Here is an 18,974-nt window from a genome sequence, read left to right on the forward strand (position 1 = left end):
CTTTGTCCTAAGACAGGTCCTCTGACCCCCAGTAAATTCCTCCTCTGCTCCGTGACTCGCTTTCCCTAAAAGCACAGACGAGAATTTCTTCACCTCGTTCCCGGACAAAGGCAAAACTCCGCCTTCTCACAGATCTGAGCCTCGCTATTCCGATTGACAGTCAATCTGACCAATCGGCGCGCTGTGGGGCATCTCCGGGGAGCCCTTCCGGACACATGCGCACTGTCCTCGCTCCGGAGATGGGCGGCTGTCGTGTTTTGGGCCAGGTCTGGGGTGGCTGGCGGCGGGGTCCGGGGGTCCGCGCAGCGCGCACAGCCTCAAGCTTTGGCACCGAGGCCCGGTGATTAGAAACCCCCGCCCTCCTTTGTGTAGGAGGGAGGTTGGGGCCGGGGGAGGGTGTGTGCGGTATCTGGAGTTAGGCAGATATGGGTTCTAATCCACCTCTGCTGTGTGATCCTAAACTGGTCAGAAGACCTCTCTGAGCCTCAGTTCTCTCTTCTGTACAGTGGGGCCAGTCGAACCTAACATTTCGGGAAACTCAACCTAGGCTTTCTGAAGCATTAGTAGGAAGCCGCAGCATTTAGGAAGAGGTGTGTGGAGACAAGAATGGGCGGCAATGATTCTCCTGTTGCTTACCTAACCTTTTCCAGGCATCAGCAGCAACGTCGAGGCTCCAGCAAACGGTCGGGGCCCCTGGATGACCAGCCTTTCTCGGGGCTGCTGCGGCCAGAGAACGTCACTAGGGAGGAGCTGGTTGATGTGCTGAGGGCAGCTGTGGTGGATCAGAAAGGTGAGGGGTGGGAGGGACAGCTGCAGGGAGACCCAGAAGGGGAGGAGTCTTCACCTGAGCCTTCTGAGCATCTGGCTGGGTTCCCTACTAAAGCCTGTGGGATCAAATCCTGGTTCTGCCTCCCTCTAGCCATAGGAGCTGGGACCAGACACATAATCTCTCTGTGCCTCAGCATCATGGGGATAGGGCTGTGGGGTGGGAAAGTGTAAATAACTAGAGAGCTTTGCACTAGTAGGCTCTCTGTAAAGGAAATTGCTGTAATAAAAGGTTTATTGAGGGGCAGAACACAGGCTTCGGAGCCATATGTAGGCTCTGTAATCAGCTTGCTGTGTGGCTTTAGGAGAATCATTTCTCTGAGCCTCAGTCTCCGGTGATTTTTAAATTTTCTCAGCTATTTATTGAGCATAGGTTATGTTCCAGGCACTGTTCTAGACATGGCTGTATAGTGCTGAACAAAATAAATGTGGTTTCTGCCTTCAGGGAGCCAACATTTCAGCGGGAGAAATTGATTAACCAGAAAATAAATGAAAAAGGTACTTACTAGTGATCAGTGCTATGAATAAAACAGCCATGATGAGGAACTGCAGGAAGGGAGCAGACATTAGATTGGAGACTCGGGCCTCTTTGTGATGGTGACATTTGAGCCACGATGATATGAAGGAAGCAGCCACGTGACAATCTGAGAGAGAGGAAACAGCAAGTGCAAAGGCCCTGACGTGGCAGGCAGCCAGCTTAGCATATGCAAGGTTCAGAGAGTTCAGGCTGGTAACTCACGTATGAGCGTTGTACTGGGACCACACGGTAATACGAATTGAGAGAGTGCTTTGTAAACTGCATTTGCTGTTGATGATGTTTATGTATTATACGTTTCAGGACCTCTGGTGACATTGAACAAGCCACTGGGCCTGCCAGTGACAGGTATGGGCAGGGGAAAGAGATGCAATGAAAGGGGTTTTGATGTCTCTGAGGGGACGAAATAGTGAAGAGAAAGGAAAGGTGGGATAAAGTTGCCTCTGGGAGCAACTTGTACTCTTCCTTTTATTTCCCCCAGGAAAACCAGGAGAGCTGACGTTGCTCTCAGTGCTCCCGGAGCTGAGCCAGTCCCTGGGGCTCGGGGAGCGGGAGCTCCAGGTTGTCCGAGCACCTGGGAAGTAAGTGGTGGGGGTGAGAGGAAGGTAGAAGGACAGGCATCCATCTGCGGTGGGGGCATAACTACTTGGGAATAAACTGAGACATTTTCCTTGGGCTGGTTTGGGATCACAGAGGTAGGATACAAGGAAAAGGAGGAGGAAGTGGATAGATCTGGGTTCAAATCCTTATGCATAAACTGTGATCTTAGCTATCACTGAGCCTCAGTTTCTTTAATCATAAAATAGAGCTAATAATATCTGTGCTCAGTGTGTAGTCACTTCTCTAATTCCATATTCATGGCAGGTATTGTCAACTGATCTGTGATATTCTTTCCTCTAACTGCCATCTATTAGAGATGGTGCTTGAGATGAAATGTTTCTGCAGTTCCACAAACTCATGGGCTTGCTTGTGGGGAATTTAATTATTTAATAGCTAATATATATAAAGTTCCTAGTACAGTGCCTAGCACATAGTAGACACTCAACAGTTGGTGGTAATTGTTATGATGTTTGGCTCTGAGCTCCCTGGGAGCCAGAGCAAAATGAGGAACACATTTAAGCAATGTACTCTTATCAAACACGGGCAAGACTTACTTGTTTCTCAAGAGGAGGTCTGCGTCATAGTCCTGATGTTACTGTTTGGTCTTAGGCAGGTCAGGTGTTCCTTTCTAGGGGTCTCTCTTTTTTTTTTTTGGCTGTGCCAAACGGCATACAGGATCTTAGTTCCCCAACCAGGTATTGAACCCGCACCTCCAGCACTGGAAGTGCAGAGTCTTAACCACTGGAACGCCAGGAAAGTCCGGGGTCTCCTTTTTGTGTGGGTAAGCCCAGGGGATTTTAACTTTTGTGATTTGTCTCCTTCCTCCAGGGAAACCTCTGGGCTTGTACTCCTCTCCAGTTGTCCCCAGACAGCAAGCCACCTCCAGAAGTTCTTCACTCACTCGCAGAGAGCCAGGAGACCCACAGTCACCTACTGGTGAGAGGGGCTGGGAGACTCCCAGGGCAATGGACAGGTCCCAGCAAAAGCCACTGCGTGACTTCCTCTTGCCTCTTTCTCAGTGCTGTCACTGATGGGATCCCAGCTACTTCTGAGGGGAAGATCCAAGCAGCTCTGAAACTGGAACACATTGATGGGGTCAATCTTGTGAGTCGGGGTCTAGGTGGGGAGGAGGAGGGGTCCTTCCAGACATATTACCCCTACAGCGTATAGACGTGGGGTGACTGGCCCTCCAGACCCCTAATACAGGCGAGTGACGACTGCCTATACTGTGGCCCTGTCCTGAGTCTGTTGGGAGCAAGGAGAGTCTGCGGGTAGTTCCCAGGTGTGTGTGAAGCTTGTTCATTCTTGGGGGCTGCCACCACAGGTAGTTCCAGTGAAGTCCCCATCCCGAAAGGACATCTTGGAAGGTGTCAAGAGGACCCTCAGCTACTTCCGTGTGGTGGCCATGGGCTCTGGCTGTGCCCTGGTCCAGCTGCAGCCACTGACAGGTGGGTCTGGAGCTCCAGCCAGACTTGACAAATGGTATTTGGCTGGAGGAGGCAGGAGGTGGGAGGGTGGTGGTAGTTTTAGTGGCAGCCTGGGGAGCATCTGATGGACTGTAAGGATGTATGTGACCAGCTCCACCTGGAGGGGCAGTGCTTCTCCTATCAGTCTGATGGTCACCCCTCTGCAGCTCACCTGTTTTTTCTCTTAGTTATCGATCTCAACGTCTTCTCTTTACCTTTGATGTTCTGTAGTTTCACTATGGTGATTCCAGGTGTGTGGGTTTAGTTTTATTTATCTTGCTTGGGATTCACTGTGTTTCCTGAGTCTGAAGATTAATCTCTTTCATCCATCCTGGAAAGTTCCCTTTTCAAATGTGCCTCTTGCATCCTTCCTTTTGAATGCCTGATAGACGTTTGACTTTCTCATTCTACTGCTGGGTCTCAACTTTTCTTTCACATTTTTCATGTCTTTATCTCTGCTGCTTTCTGGGTAATCTTTAGATCTACCTTCCAGTTGAGTAATTTTCTCTTCCGCTGGATCTAACCTGCCAGTTTAACCTACCCATTGATTGTATTTTTCACTTCTAGAAGTTCTAGTTGGTTTTTTTTTTTAGTTGGTTCTTTTACAAATACAAATGGCCTTCCAAAAAAGAAGGTATCTGGTTTTTTCTCATACTACTTGTTCTTTTTTGTCTTTAGTCATTTAAAACATATTTATGTTGTGTTTCTATAATTCCATTGTCTGAGATTCTGAGGGTCTAATCCTGTTGTGGTTCCTGCAGACTCTCTCCCCTTGGTGGATTGTTTCCTTCTTCTTCTCTGATTCAGGATTGTGAATTCAGATTGAGCTGGGCTTTTATCAGTGGAAATCCTTTATTGCCTCATTGGAGGTGGTGACTTCAGGAGAGGTTCTGCCTTTGCTTCTGCTGAGTGCCCCATGTCACTGCTTCAGGACCTAAATATTAATGTCTCAGTTGGAAGTTCACAGTTCATGCACGTGGTATTAGAGCCCCAAACCTGTGTGAGAGCAACTCAATTCATAGCAGCAGTTCATGGTTGTGAATTCTTTTTTCTTCCCCTCATCCAGACCTAAGGTTCTCATCTCCCTTCCTTGGTGGCTGGCTTTTTCTCCTGGTCCATCCTGTCAATGAAGCTGTAGCCTCTCTGATTTCATTTGGGCACCAAGACCTCACCCCTCACCCCTTGTAGCTACTTAACCCCAAGCCCCCTGCATCCCAAGATTGGCAGTACCCTGGAATAGGTGAAACGTTGGCTTCCCTGTGCTCTGGATTTGTTTTCCTTTTGCATCTTTGTCTGGGGGACCTTACTTTCCTCTGTGCCCAGCTGTGTATTTAGAAGGATGACCATTAAAGTTTTCCAGTGTTTCTAAGTGGTTTATAAGAAGTGGATTTTTAGATTATCCAGTCCAGCATATTGCCAGACGTGAAAGCAGAGGACAGCTCCTGGGTTTGAATCCCAGCTTACGGTGGACCAGTCACTTCTTTTTGAACTTCGGTTTTCCTGTCTATAAGGTGGGAATGATGATAGAACCCACCTTATAGGGTTGTCAGGAGGATTAATAAGTTTACTTATGTGAACAATTTTGTACCATTTAAGTTTCCCCAAAACCAGTTCAAATTGGTGTAATCTAAAAGGGGAAGTTGGCTCAAGTAACTCAAAAGTTCAGGCCTGGCTGCATCCGGAGGCTCGGAGGACATCATCAAGAAGCTGTTTCTCACTTTCTTTTCACCTCCTGCCTGCTGGCTTCTTCCTCCCACAGGCTCTCCCCGTGGGGGCAGAGATGGCAGGCGCTCCAGCAGCCCCAGGCTCACCCCGCAGCGGGAAAGAGCGTTCTTCATTCCCAGTAGCTTCCCAGTAAATTCAGGGTTGCCCCTCTTCATGGACGAATCCTGCAGGGCCGGTGGACTGACAGCTCTGACTGTCCTGACCTGGTCATGCGCCCCTCTCCACTGGCAGGGGTGGTAGCATTCACCTCTCTGAAACCACACCATCTGAGAATGGGGGTGGCATCTCCCCAGAGGAAAGGGGAGGGGCAATACCGGGTGGACAGAAAGAGCCGCTGCCTGCCATCTGTCCTGTCTCTCTTGTCTTCTAGCGTTTCCCAGCCAGCTACAGGCGCACATGGCACTACAGCTCTGCCCTCTGCTCGGGGACCACAGGTACTCTGCCCGTGTGGCCACTGTTCTGGGCCAGCGCTTTCTGCTGCCTGCTGAGAGCACCAGGCCCCAAAGACAGGTACCCAAGCCCACCTGCCGGCTACCTTTTGGGGTGGGCTGGGGGTGGGGGTGGAGAGCATCTCCAGACATTAGCTATGCAGCTTGGGCTTCCATAGCTCCCTGTAGCCCTGTCTTGCTCTGTGGCCCTGAGCAAAGGAAACCCCCTCTCTTGGGTCTCTTTCTGCCCATCTGTTCAATAAGGAAGTCGAACTGGCTGATTTCTGAAGGCCCTTCTAAGTCTGCCATTCTTTTTGGTATAAGGGGTAAAAGAGGTTGTGTGTGTCTATTTGGGTAACTCTGTCTGCTCTAACAGAATAACCTCAAGTACCAGAGCCTTAACACAATAACTTCCTTCCGTGTTAAGTCCAATTAATGGCAGTAGGGTAGAGATGGGCTTGCTCCAAGCATGGGTCACTCAGGGACCCAGGCTGTTGCTATCCAGCCAGCGGAGGAGGAGACAGGGCAGGTTCACGGGGGAGGTTTTCTCAGGCCAGATCTGGAAGCGGGATACATGCTCACACTCCTGTGGCATTCAGTGGGGCTCAATCACATGGCCTTACCAACCTGCAGGAGGGGCTGGGGAATGTAGTTTCGCTGAATGCCCAGGAAACTGATCCGGTGACCCCCTAGCTGGTCTCTGCCCGTAGTGTGTGTGTTTGAGTGTGTACGTGTGTACGTGTAGAGAGGCATGCAGAACACGGACGCAGAGGGAGGAGGAAGTACTTGCCTCACTCTCATTTTGCTTAGAGCTCACCTGGCTGAATGCTGACATGTCTCTCCCACCCCAGGTCCTGGATGAAGCCCTCCTCCGCCGCCTCCACCTGACCCCCTCCCAGGCTGCCCAGCTGCCCCTGCACCTCCACCTGCATTGTCTCTACCTCCCAGGTGCCAGGCCCAGGGACCCACCCATCAAGCTTCTGGCACCTTTGCCCTCTTATTTCTCCAGGACCCTGCATTGCCTGGGGCTCCACTACCAATAGTCCTTCTGTTCCCGCTGGAAAGCAGTGGGGGTTGGAGAGCGGATGGGCTGCAGTCAGGCCCGAGGAGAGTGAGGTCAGTGCTCAACACGCAGAAGGCCACAGTGTAAGATCCTCTGTAGTTGGACAAACTTAAGATCACATCCTAAGGCCACTTGCTGTGTGGTGTTGGGCAAATGACTTCACCTCTCTGGACCTGAGATAATAAAAGTACCTACCCTCATAGTATCGTTTTCAGGATTTGCTGAGAAAGAAAATGTTTATCATGGACCGTGGTTTCTGCTGAGTTCAGTATGTGGTCTTTATATTTGGCTGTTTCTGGCCCAGTTCTAGCTGAGAGAAAATGTTAGGTTTTAAAAAAAAATTGTGGTAAAATACACCTAATAAAATTTACCATCTTAACCATTTTTAAGTGTACAGTTCAGTGGCATTAAGGACATTCACACTGTCGTGCAGCCATCACTACCATCCATCTCCAGAACTTTCTCATCTTCCCAAACTGAAACTCTCCCCATTAAACACCAACTCCCCCTCCCCCACCCCTCCCAGCCCCAGTTGCCACCATTCTGTCATCTGTCTCTATGTATTTGACTACTCATTTAAGTGAAGATGTTAGATCTTTCACTTTAAAAAACCGTGAAATGTATGAAACATACAGAGTGCATAAAACATCTCTGTGGGGCTTCCCTGGTGGCGCAGTGGTTGAAACATACAGAGTGCATAAAACATCTCTGTGGGGCTTCCCTGGTGGCGCAGTGTCTGCCTGCTGATGCAGGGGACACGGGTTCATGCCCCGGTCCGGGAAGATCCCACATGCCGCAGAGCGGCTGGGCCCGAGAGCCATGGCCGCGGAGCCTGCGCGTCCGGAGCCTGTGCTCCGCAGCAGGAGAGGCCACAACAGTGAGAGGTCCGCATACCGCAAAAAAAAAAAAAAAAAAAAAAAAAAAAAAAATCTCTGTGATTTAAAGAATAACTCTAAGGTGACACCCACATAACCACCACTCGGCACAAAACAGAAGCATCCCTTCTCCTATCCTAGACAACAGCAGCTCTCAACCCTGGCCCGACATGAGAACCCCCTACCCTGCCCACTCAGAAAGCTTAAAAAAAAAACCCATGCCTCCCATGACTGCACCCCCAAGATGCTGGTTTCACCAGACTGGAATGGAGACCCTGGCATCAGATCTTTTTTAAAAGCTCTGGAATGGGTACTGTTGCTCAGTCAAGGTTGGAAACCACTGCCCAGACTTGGGAGAATTCTTTGTTTGTTTTCTGGAGTTTTACCACGTACACATGCATCCTTAAACAATATATTTCCTTTTTCCCTGTTTCTGAAGTTTCTGTTGGAATGGAATTGTGCTGCATATATCCTTTTGAGACTTGTTCTCGCTCTACCCTGTGAAATGCATCCGTTGTGTGGCGCGGAGTTGGAATGTCAGAGCTTGCAGTCTACCCATCTGACTGTTAATGGACACTTAGGTCGTCAGCTGTTACCACAGTGCTGCTGTGAGCCCGCCTGTACGCATCTCCTGGTTCAGCTGTGCAAGAATGGATTCATAAATATACAGAATTTATGTATCTTCATTTGACTAGTGTGTTAGTTTCCTAGGGCTGCTGCTGCAACAAATTACCACAACCTGAGTGGCCTAAAGCAACAGAAATGGATTCTCTCCCAGTTCTGGAGGCCATAAGTCCAAAATCAAGGTGTCAGCAGGGCTGTGCTCTCCCTGAAGGTTCTAGGTGAGAATCCTTCCTTGCCTCTTCCTGGCTTGTGGCTGCATCACACCAGCCTCTGCCTCTGTCTCCACATGGCCTTCTCCTCGTTTGTCTTCTCTTGTCTCTGGTAAGGACACTTGTCATTGGATTTAGGCCCCATCTGGATAATCCAGGATGATCTCATCTAAAAATCTTTAATGTACTTACATCTACAAAGACCCTTTTTTCCAAATAAAGTCATATTCACAGGTTCCAGGAAGACATACCAATGTTCAACCCATTACAATTAAGAAATACCAAACTTTTTCAGATGGGTGTAGCTTATTGGATATTTCCTTTTTAGGTGACCTTGGCCCCTTGCAGAGGAAGGGAGAGACCCACTTCATCTGGAGAAGGGCTGGGTCCACTCTTCTGCTGTGTCTCCTGCTGTAAATCTTGTGCCCATTAGATGTCATTCTGCTGCCAGCCCAGCGCCTCTGGGCCTGGGGACTGGGGAGACCCGCAGGGCTCAGCAGTCGTGGTAATGTGTCCCAGCCTTCTGCTCACTGCCACATGATCTTGGGCAAGCCATGTCTCCTCGTTCAGACTCAGTTTCCTCATCTGTAACATGACACTTATCCTCCCACTCCGAGATCAGAGATGCCAGGGGAGTCCCTGGACAGGATGCCTCATGTCTGTCACTGGATGGGAATTCTGGGCCTTGCTTTGTGGAGGAGTTGCTGATTGGCCTCTAGCTCTTGTTCTGGACCTTGGGGTACAGAGCCGCACCCTACTCTCTCTTCACCCTCTAAGAGAAAAGGAGCCAAGCCTCAAATACTTCATTTGCTTTTTTACTTGGTGCTGCGTCCAGGATGAGGGCAGTGACGATCGAAGCAAGGACTTCTGTACCCACACGTCCCTCATGCCCCCCAGACCCTGGTGTGCACTGATAAGGGGCAGGGGTCCCGGAAGGCTCAGTGTCGCCATGAGGCATGTCTCAGCCTTGGGTTTGTCGCAGAGTCTGGCCTTGAAGTTGCCTTTGGCCTTGATCTTCCTACGGATGCTAGGAAGATTTCCAACTTCAAAGCGTTGAGACCACAAGTTACTTCCAAGTGGGGGACCATGAAAGCACTGGGGAGCAAGAGCCTCGGTGTGAAAGGAGGAGAGAAGATCAGGAATCTGTTCAGGAAGGGGGTTCTGAGGGATACAAGCCCTTCCCTTGGGGCTCAGGCCAGCCTGGGAGCTACCCTCTACCTCTGCCCTTCCAGCCCTAACCCCAGTTCTCAGCATTGCCCACCAGGGTATGGGTCACCGTTCGAGGCCCACCTTTCTTGGTTTCAGGGCGTTGGGTGCCAGCTTGAGCTCAGGGTTAGGTGGGAGGGAAATCAAAACCTTGGCAGTAGGTAGAGTCATCAAGGCCTTGCCTGTGGTCGACAGGGCCTCAGAGCCCACCAGCCTGCTGTGCTGTAGTCTGAGGCCCCGCCCCTGGGGTCGGAGCACACGGGGAGAAGGCAGCTGGGCCGTGCTGTGGAGGGTGGGGAAGTGGTGATGGGCTGCGAGGGCCTGGGGAGCCCCAGGCTGACCAGCTGCCCCTCCAGGTGTGCATGGAGGGCGGGGAGGCAGGGGGAGCTGACGGCTGGGGTGTGTGAGGGCAGATGGGGCCCACCCGGTTCCTTCTCCAGAGGCTGTGGGAAGAACACAGGGTTTGGAGTCCAACAGACCTGGGGTCTGCATCCCAGCTCTGCCCCTTCTGAGCTGTGCAACCTCGGGCAACTTCCTTAAACTTCCTGATACCTCAGCTGGAAAATGGGGATAATAGCACCTACCTCGCTAGGTTGTGAGGACTAAAAGAGCTGGTCAGGTATCAACACGGTGTAAACTGTTAAGTGCTGTACAAATATTAGTTCCTTTCCACAAGGTGACTTTGCATGGAGGCAAAGACAGAATACTGCAGCAGGAAAAGCTTGGGGTCTGGAGAGAGCTCAACCTGGGACTGAGACCTGGCATCTTTGAAATGAGCACAACTGCCTGGCTGAGTGACTGCTTTGGAGGGGACAATACTCATTTGGCTGTGTGTTTTTTAAAAATACTTTGTAAATGGTGGCTTTTACTTACTACCAGTGGCTCTTGGGTGGGGACAGATCCAGGTGGTTAGGAGGGGCTTGGAGAGCAGGAAGAAATTGCCTTGAGACCCTGGGGTGTTTTGGGGGAATGGTCTTACCCAGGGCCCGGGGGTTCTTCAGACTCAATGGCAATCTGTTCAAGGGGTGGGGATGCCTGTCCCCACTAGCAAAGGTCATGGTGAAAATGCAGCCCATCATCGTGCTGCGGGGGGTCCCACTTCCGGAGACTGGGGCGGACCAGGGCTGTGGCACTTTTCGCCTTGCCTTTCTTCCCCTTTCCAGGGGCCGAGGTGGTGGCAGCGGAGTCTGGCTTCTCAGTGTGCCCCAGGCTCCTGGCCCCAGCAACTTTCCTAGAAGCTGACCTGTGGGTAAGGGTTCCCGAGTCCTTGCCTTCCCCAGAGCCTCGCTGGGTCAGCAGGTGAGGGAGGGCTGGGCGGGCTTCTATTTGCCGGTGACACATCGCCAGGGGCTTCTTGATGGTGGAGCCCTCTACTAGGAGCCGGATACCCACATACTGGGGCACCTCCACGGCAGGCTGTGGGGAAGAAGAGGAGACGAGGCCTGCTCAGACAGTGCTGCTGGAATCCTAGGCCTGGAAGGACTCGGAGCACAGGTAGACAGAATTAACTTCTGGGGCACCTGGTCAGGAGACATTTCTGGGCTGAGAAATGCAAAGCCCATCTCTGTCTCTTAAGGGGTCTGGGCCTGGAGGCCTGAATCAGTACCTAGAGGGTCACAGAGCCCCTGAGATGAGTGACCCAGAGGAACGGGGAAGTCTTAGCCATGCCCCCACCTGCACCCCTCCAACCCCTTGCTCTCCTAAACTGCCCAGCCGCCGCTGGAATGTGTGTTCTCCTCCACAGGCCGCTGCCGATGGACAGCTTCCTGAGATGAGCGAGATTCTCTGCTGAGAGCATGTGAGTTACGACACCCAGACAGATAAGAGGCCTGGAGCCTGCCTAAATCCTTGTCTGAACCCAAGACATGGGGAAGCAGAGCCTCAAAGAAGGCATTCTGTGGAGGGCATGAAGTAGCAAATATGCAGACGGAGGCAGAGAAAACAGCCCAAGAAAGGAGCTCCTGTACCACTTTCAATTCCCATTAAGCCAAGCTGTACTTCATGCAGCTGGACACAGGAGAGCCCCCTGTGTCTTGCCAGGAATCTCCTTTTATTTTTTATTATTATTATTTTTTGGCCACACCACATGGCATGTGGGATCTTAGTTCCCTGACCAGGGAGCGAACCCATGCTCCTTGCCATGGAAGCACGGAGTCTTAACCGCTGGACTGCCAGGGAAGTTCCTAGGAACCCTCCTTTTAATCTGGAGCTAGTATGAGGTGTTTTCTGCGTCATCAAAAGATCCCGATTAGAATCTATCTAAACAGTCACTTGGAGCTTCTTAAAAATACAGATATCAAGGTCCTACTGTATAGCACAGGGAACTACATTCAATAACCTGGAATAAACCATAAAGGAAAAGAATATGAAAAAGAATGTATGTATATGTATAACTGAATCACTTTGCTGTAGAGCAGAAGTTAACACAACATTGTAAATCAACTATACTTCAATAAAAAAGAAATACAGATATCAGAGCTCAAGGAAAGCCCAGTCGATGAGGCAAAGCTCAACCTTATGGAAAAATCTCAGCTAATAAACGTAGAAGGAATGATAGAATTGGCAATTTACCATTTTGCAACTCTAATACAATAGGTAAGAATCAAAATTAGATATCAAAACAAGTAGGTGAAAAGGATGACAGGAAAATGTGTCATCTGCACACTGCCAAAGAATCACCCTACAAAGAAACTGATCATTGCCAAGGGGAGGATGCAACTTTCAATGGAGAGATCTGGTAGCCAAGACCTTAAAGCCATGGTCAGACTTAGCATCCCTAATCGTGAGATACTCCAACAATGTGCGATGCTGTATGAGGTACCCAGCATCACCTCTCAAGTATACTTGCCAAAAATGTGTAATCTGAACTTCATCAAGCTGTGTGACCTAACTTCTACTTTATAGGACATTCAGATAACAGATGAACAAGTTAAATACCACCATGAGGAAACAATCAGATAAATCCAGAATGTGGGACAGTTCCGTAAAACAACCAGCCTGGTGCCTTCAAAAGATCCAAATATGGGAAGAAAAAGCAGTGGGGCTGTTCTAGATTATAAGAGATTAAAGAACATCAAAGAGAATAAAATACCTAGGAATAAATTTAACCAAGGAGGTGAAAGACCTGTATACTGAAAACTGTAAGACACTGAAGAAAGAAACTGAAGATGACACAAATAAATGGAAAGATATTCTGCACTCATGAATTGGAAGAATTAATATTATTAAAATGTGTATACCACCAAAGGAATCTATAGGTTCAATGCAATCCCTATCAAAATTCCAATGATATTTTTCACAAAAAGAGAAAAATCAATCCCCAAATATGTATGGAACCACATAAGACCCCAAATAGTCAAAGAAATCTTGAGAAAGAACAAAGCTGGAGGCATCACACTTCCTGACTTCAAACCATATTACAAAGCTATAGTGATCAAAATAGTATGATACTGGCATAAAAACAGACATGTAGATCAATGGAACAGAATTAAAAGCCCAGAAATAAAACCACACTTATGTGGTCAATTCATTCATGACAAAGGAGACAAGAATATACAGTCTCTTTAATAAATAGTGTCAGGAAAACTGGACAGCCACATGCAAAAGAATAAAACTGGACCACTATCTTACACCATACAGAAAAATCAACTCAAATGGATTAAAGACTTGAACATAAGACCTTAAACCATAAAACTCCTAGAAGAAAACAGGCAGGAAGTTCCTTCACATCAGTCTTCGCAAAGTTTTTTGGATTTGACACCAAAAGCAAAGGCAACAAAAGCAAAAATAAACAAACTAAAAAGCTTTTGCACAGTGAAGGAAATCATCAACAAAATCAAAAGACAACCTACCAGATTGGTTCAAGATGGCGGAGTAGAAGGACGTGCGCTTACTCCCTCTTGCGAGATCACCGGAATCATAACTAACTGCTGAACAATCATTGACAGGAAGACACTGGAACTCACCAAAAAAGATACTCCACATCCAAAGACAAAGGAGAAGCCATAACGAGATGGCAGGAGGGGCACAATCACAATAAAACCAAATCCCATAACTGCTGGATGGGTGGCTCACAGACTGAAGAACACTTATACCACAAAAGTCCACTGACTGGAGTGAAGGTTCTGAGCTCCATGTCAGGCTTCCCAACCTGGGGGTCCGGCAACGGGAGGAGGAATTCCTAGAGAATCAGGCTTTGAAGACTAGCGGGATTTGATTGCAGGACTTCGACAGGACTGGGGGAAAAAGAGACTCCAATATGGATGGCACACACAAAGTAATATGCACATCGGGACCCAGGGGAAGGAGCAGTGACCCCACAGGAGACTGAACCAGAGCTACCTGCTAGTGTTGAAGGGTTTCCTGCAGAGGCGGGCGGGAGGGTTTGGCTCACCGTGAGGACAAGGACACTGGCAGCAAAAGTTCTGGGAAGTACTCCTTGGCGTGAGCCCTCCCAGAGTCTGCCATTAGCCCCACCAAAGAGCCAGGTAGGATCCAGTGCTGGGTGGCGTCAGGCCAAACAACAAACAGGGAGGGAACCCAACCCACCCATCAGCAGACAAGTAGATTAAAGTTTTACTGAGCTCTGCCCACCAGAGCAACAAACAGCTCTACCCACAGCTCTTCCCTCCCATCAGGAAACTTGCACAAGCCTCTTAGATAGCCTCATCCACCAGAGGGCAGACAGCAGAAGCAAGAAGAATTACAATCCTGCAGCCTGTGGAACAAAAACCACATTCACAGAAAGACAGACAAGATGAAAAGGCAGAGGGCTATGTACCAGATGAAGGAACAAGATAAAACCCCAGAAAAACAACTAAATGAAGTGGAGGTAGGCAGCCTTCTAGAAAAAGAATTCAGAATAATGATAGTGAAGAAGATCCAGGACCTCAGAAAAAGAATGGAGGCAAAGATGGAGAAGATGCAAGAAATGTTTAACAAAGACCTAGAAGAATTAAAGAACAAAAAAACAGAGATGAACAGTACAATAACTGAAATGAAAAATCCACTAGAAGGAATCAATAGCAGAATAACTGAGGCAGAAGAACGGATAAGTGACCTGGAAGACAGAATGGCGGAATTCACTGCTGCCTAACAGAATAAAGAAAAAAGAATGAAAAGAAATGAAGACAGCCTAAGAGACCTCTGGGACAATATTAAACACAACAACATTCGCATGATAGGGGTCCAAGAAGGAGAAGAGAGAAAGGACCCGAGAAAATATCTGAAGAGATTATAGTTGAAAATTTCCCTAACATGGGAAAGGAAATAGTCACCCAAGTCCAGGAAGCACAGAGAGTCCCAGGCAGGATAAACCCAAGGAGAAACACGCTGAGACACATAGTAATCAAACTGACAAAAATCAAAGACAAAGAAAAGTCACTGAAAGCAACAAGGGGAAAATGACAAATAACATACAAGGGAACTCCCATAAGGTTAACAGCTGATTTCTCAGCAGAAACTCTACAAGCCAGAAGGGAGTGGCATGATATATTTAAAGTGATGAAAGGGAAGAACCGACAACCAAGATTACTCTACCTGGCAAGGATCTCATTCACATTCGATGGAGAAACCAAAAGCTTTACAGACAAGCAAAAGCTAAGAGAATTCAGCACCACCAAACCAGCTCTACAGCAAATGCTAAAGGCACTTCTCTAACTGGGAAACACAAGAGAAGAAAAGGACCTACAAAAACAAACCCATTACAATTAAGAAAATGCTCACAGGAACATACATATCTATAATTACCTTAAACGAGAATGGATTAAATGCTCCAACCAAAAGACACAGGCTCGCTGAATGGATACAAAAACAAGACCCATATATATGCTGTCTACAAGAGACCCACTTCAGACCTAGGGATATATACAGACTGAAAATGAGGGGATGGAAAAAGATATTCCATGCAAATGGAAATCAAAAGAAAGCTGGAGTAACAATACTCCTATCAGATAAAATAGAGTTTAAAATAAAGAATGTTACAAGAGACAAGGAAGAACACTACATATTCAAGGGATCAATCGACGAAGAAGATATAAAAATTCTAAATATATATGCACCCAACACAGGAACACCTCCATACATAAGGCAAATGCTAATAGCTATAGAAGAGGTAATCGACAGTAACACAATAATAGTGGGGGACTTTAACACCTCATTTACACCAATGGACAGATCATCCAAACAGAAAATTAATAAGGAAACACAAGCTTTAAATGACACAATAGACCAGACAGATTTAATTGATATTTATAGGACATTCCATCCGAAAACAGCAGATTACACTTTCTTCTCAAGTGCACACAAAACATCCTCCAGGATAGACCACATCTTGGGTCACAAATCAAGCCTCGGTGAATTTAAGAAAATTCAAATCATATCAAGCATCTTTTCTGACCACAACGCTATGAGATTAGAAATCAATTACAGGGGAAAAAACATAAAAAATACAAACACATGGAGGCTAAACAATACGTTACTAAATAACCAAGAGTTCATTGAAGAAATCAAAGAGGAAATCAAACAATACCTAGAGACAAATGACAATGAAAACACGACGATCCAAAACCTATGGGATGCAGCAAATGCAGTTCTAAGAGGGAAGTTTATAGCAATACAAGCCTACCTCAATTAACAAGAAAAATCTCAAACAATCTAACCTCACACTTAAAGGAACTAGAGAAAGAAGAACAAACAAAACCCAAAGTTAGTAGAAGGAAAGAAATCATAAAGATCAGAGCAGAAACAAAGAAAACAATAGCAAAGATCAATAAAACTAAAAGCTGGTTCTTTGAGAAGATAAAATTGATAAACCATTAGCCAGACTCTTCAAGAAAAAGAGGGAGAGGACTCAAATCAATAAAATTAGAAATGAAAAAGGAGACATTATAAAAGACACCACAGAAATACAAAGCATCCTAAGAGACTACTACAAGCAACTCTATGCCAATAAAATGGACAACCTGGAAGAAATGGACAAATTCTTAGAAGGGTATAACCTTCCGACACTGAACCAGGAAGAAACAGAAAATATGAACAGACCAATCACAGTAAGTACATTGAAACTGTGATTAAAAATCTTCCAAGGGCTTCCCTGGTGGCGCAGTGGTTGAGAGTCCGCCTGCCGATGCAGGGGACACGGGTTCGTGCCCTGGACCGGGGGGATCCCACATGCCGCGGAGCGGCTGGGCCCATGAGCCATGGCCGCTGAGCCTGCGTGTCCGGAGCCTGTGCTCCGCAATGGGAGAGGCCACAACAGTGAGAGGCCCGCGTATCGCAAAAAAAAAAAAAAAAAAAAAAATCTTCCAACAAACAGAAGTCCAGGAACAGATGGCTTTACAGGTGAATTGTATCAAACATTTAGAGAAGAGCTAACACCCATCCTGCTCAAACTCTTCCAAAAAATTGCAGAGGAAGGAACCCTCCCAAACTCATTCTATGAGGCCACCATCACCCTGATACGAAAACTAGACAAAGATACTACAAAAAAAGAAAATTACAGACCAATACCACCGAAGAATATAGATGCAAAAATCCTCAACAAAATACTAGCAAACAGAATCCAACAACACATTAAGCGGATCATACACCATGATCAAGTGTGATTTATCTCAGGGATGCAAGGATTCTTCAATATACGCAGATCAATCAACGTGATACACCATATTAACAAATTGAAGAAGAAAAACCATATGGTCATCTCAATAGATGCAGAAAAAGCTTTTGACAAAATTCAACACTCATTTATAATAAAAACTCTCCAGAAAGTGGGCAAAGAGGGAACCTTCATCAACATAATAAAGGTCATATATGACAAACCCACAGCACACATCATTCTCAATGGTGAAAAACTGAAAACATTTCCTCTAAGATCAGAAACAAGACAAGGATGTCCACTCTCACCACTATTATTCAACATACTTTTGGAATTCCTAGACACAGCAATCAGAGAAGAAAAAGAAATAAAAGGAATACAAATTGGAAAAGAAAAAGTAAAACTGTCACTGTTTGCAGATAACATGATACTATACATAAAGAATCCTAAAGATGCCGCCAGAAAACTACTAGAGCTAATCAATGAATTTGGTAAAGTTGTAGGATACAAAATTAATGCACAGAAATCTCTTGCATTCCTATACACTAATGATGAAAAATCTGAATGAGAAATTAAGGAAACACTCCCATTTACCACTGCAACAAAAAGAATAAAATACCTAGGAATAAACCTACCTAGGGAGACAAAAGACCTGTATGCAGAAAACTATAAGACACTGATGAAAGAAATTCAAAATGATACAAACAGATGGAAAGATATTCCATGTTCTTGGACTGGAAGAATCAATATTGTGAAAATGTCTCTACTACCCAAAGCAATCTACAGATTCAATGCAATCTCTATCAAATTACCAATGGCATTTTTTACAGAACTAGAACAAAAAATCTTAAAATTTGTATGGAGACACAAAAGACCCCAAATAGCCAAAGCAGTCTTGAGGGAAAAATACAGAGCTGGAGGAATCAGACTCCCTGACTTCACACTATATACTACAAAGCTACAGTAATCAAGACAGTATGGTACTGGCACAAAAAGAGAAACATAGATCAATGGAACAGGATAGAAAGCCCAGAGATAAACCCACGCACCTATGGTCAACTAATCTATGACAAAGGAGGCAAGGATATACAATGGAGAAAAGACAGTTCTCTTCAATAAGTGGTGCTGAGAAAACTGGACAGCTACATGTAAAAGAATGAAATTAGAACATTCCCTGACACCATACACAAAAATAAACTCAAAATGGATTAGAGACCTAAGTGTAAGACTGGACACTATAAAACTCTTAGAGGAAAACATAGGAAGAACACTCTTTGACATAAATCACAGCAAGATCTTTTTTGATCCACCTCCTAGAGTAATGGAAATAAAAGCACAATTAAACAAATGGGACCAATTGAAACTTGAAAGCTTTTGCACAGCAAAGGAAACTACAAACAAGACGAAAAGACAACCCTCAGAAAGGGAGAAAATATTTGCAAACAAATCAACGGACAAAGGATTAATCTCCAAAATATATAAACAACTCCTGCAGCTCAATATTCAAAAAACGAAAACCCCAATCCAAAAATGGGCATTAGACCTAAATAGACATTTCTCTAAGGAAGACATACAGATGGCCAAGAAGCACGTGAAAACGTGCTCAACATCACTAATTATTAGAGCAATGCAAATCAAAACTACAATGAGGTTATCACCTCACACCAGTTAGAATGGGCATCATCAGAAAATCTACAAACAACAAACGCTGGAGAGGGTGTGGAGAAAAGGGAACCTTCCTGCACTGTTGGTGGGAATGTAAATTGATACAGCCCCTATGGAGAACAGTATTGAGGTTCCTTAAAAAACTAAAAATAGAATTAC

The 18,974-nt window shown here is 46.4% G+C and overlaps 2 protein-coding genes across 3 annotated transcripts in view; one reads left to right on the forward strand and one right to left on the reverse strand.

The window, feature by feature from the left end:
* Nucleotides 1-206: 206 nt before the first annotated feature.
* Nucleotides 207-7,026, forward strand: RPUSD3 (RNA pseudouridine synthase D3). 2 transcript variants are annotated; one of them, XM_060161242.1, is made up of 9 exons: nt 207-340; nt 651-790; nt 1,664-1,708; nt 1,842-1,941; nt 2,789-2,896; nt 2,980-3,064; nt 3,285-3,408; nt 5,522-5,661; nt 6,431-7,026. In XM_060161242.1, exons 1-9 carry the CDS (start codon nt 216-218, stop codon nt 6,620-6,622), a joined length of 1,059 nt encoding a protein of 352 aa, XP_060017225.1. In that variant the 5' UTR covers nt 207-215; the 3' UTR covers nt 6,623-7,026. The 2 variants fall into 2 exon arrangements, with proteins under 2 accessions (XP_060017225.1, XP_060017226.1); XM_060161243.1 differs by lacking the exon at nt 1,664-1,708.
* Nucleotides 7,027-7,917: 891 nt separating this feature from the next.
* The window catches only part of TTLL3 (tubulin tyrosine ligase like 3), a 30,093-nt gene continuing 19,036 nt past the window's right edge, over nt 7,918-18,974 (reverse strand). The window contains 4 exon segments of the mRNA XM_060161249.1: nt 7,918-9,331; nt 9,334-9,445; nt 9,627-9,867; nt 10,828-10,972. Of these exon segments, the coding sequence (XP_060017232.1) occupies nt 9,116-9,331; nt 9,334-9,445; nt 9,627-9,867; nt 10,828-10,972 (714 nt within the window). The 3' untranslated portion in view covers nt 7,918-9,115.

The sequence above is a fragment of the Lagenorhynchus albirostris genome, chromosome 10, assembly GCF_949774975.1.
Source record: "Lagenorhynchus albirostris chromosome 10, mLagAlb1.1, whole genome shotgun sequence".
NCBI lineage: Eukaryota > Metazoa > Chordata > Mammalia > Artiodactyla > Delphinidae > Lagenorhynchus > Lagenorhynchus albirostris.

Coding starts and splice junctions, on each gene's coding strand:
- RPUSD3 (XM_060161242.1), top strand. CDS start 216: ATGCGCACTGTCCTCGCTCCGGAGATGGGCGGCTGTCGTGTTTTGGGC. Junction 341..650: donor AGCTTTGGCACCGAGGCCCG/GTGATTAGAAAC, acceptor AACCTTTTCCAG/GCATCAGCAGCAACGTCGAG. Junction 1,942..2,788: donor GTTGTCCGAGCACCTGGGAA/GTAAGTGGTGGG, acceptor TCCTTCCTCCAG/GGAAACCTCTGGGCTTGTAC.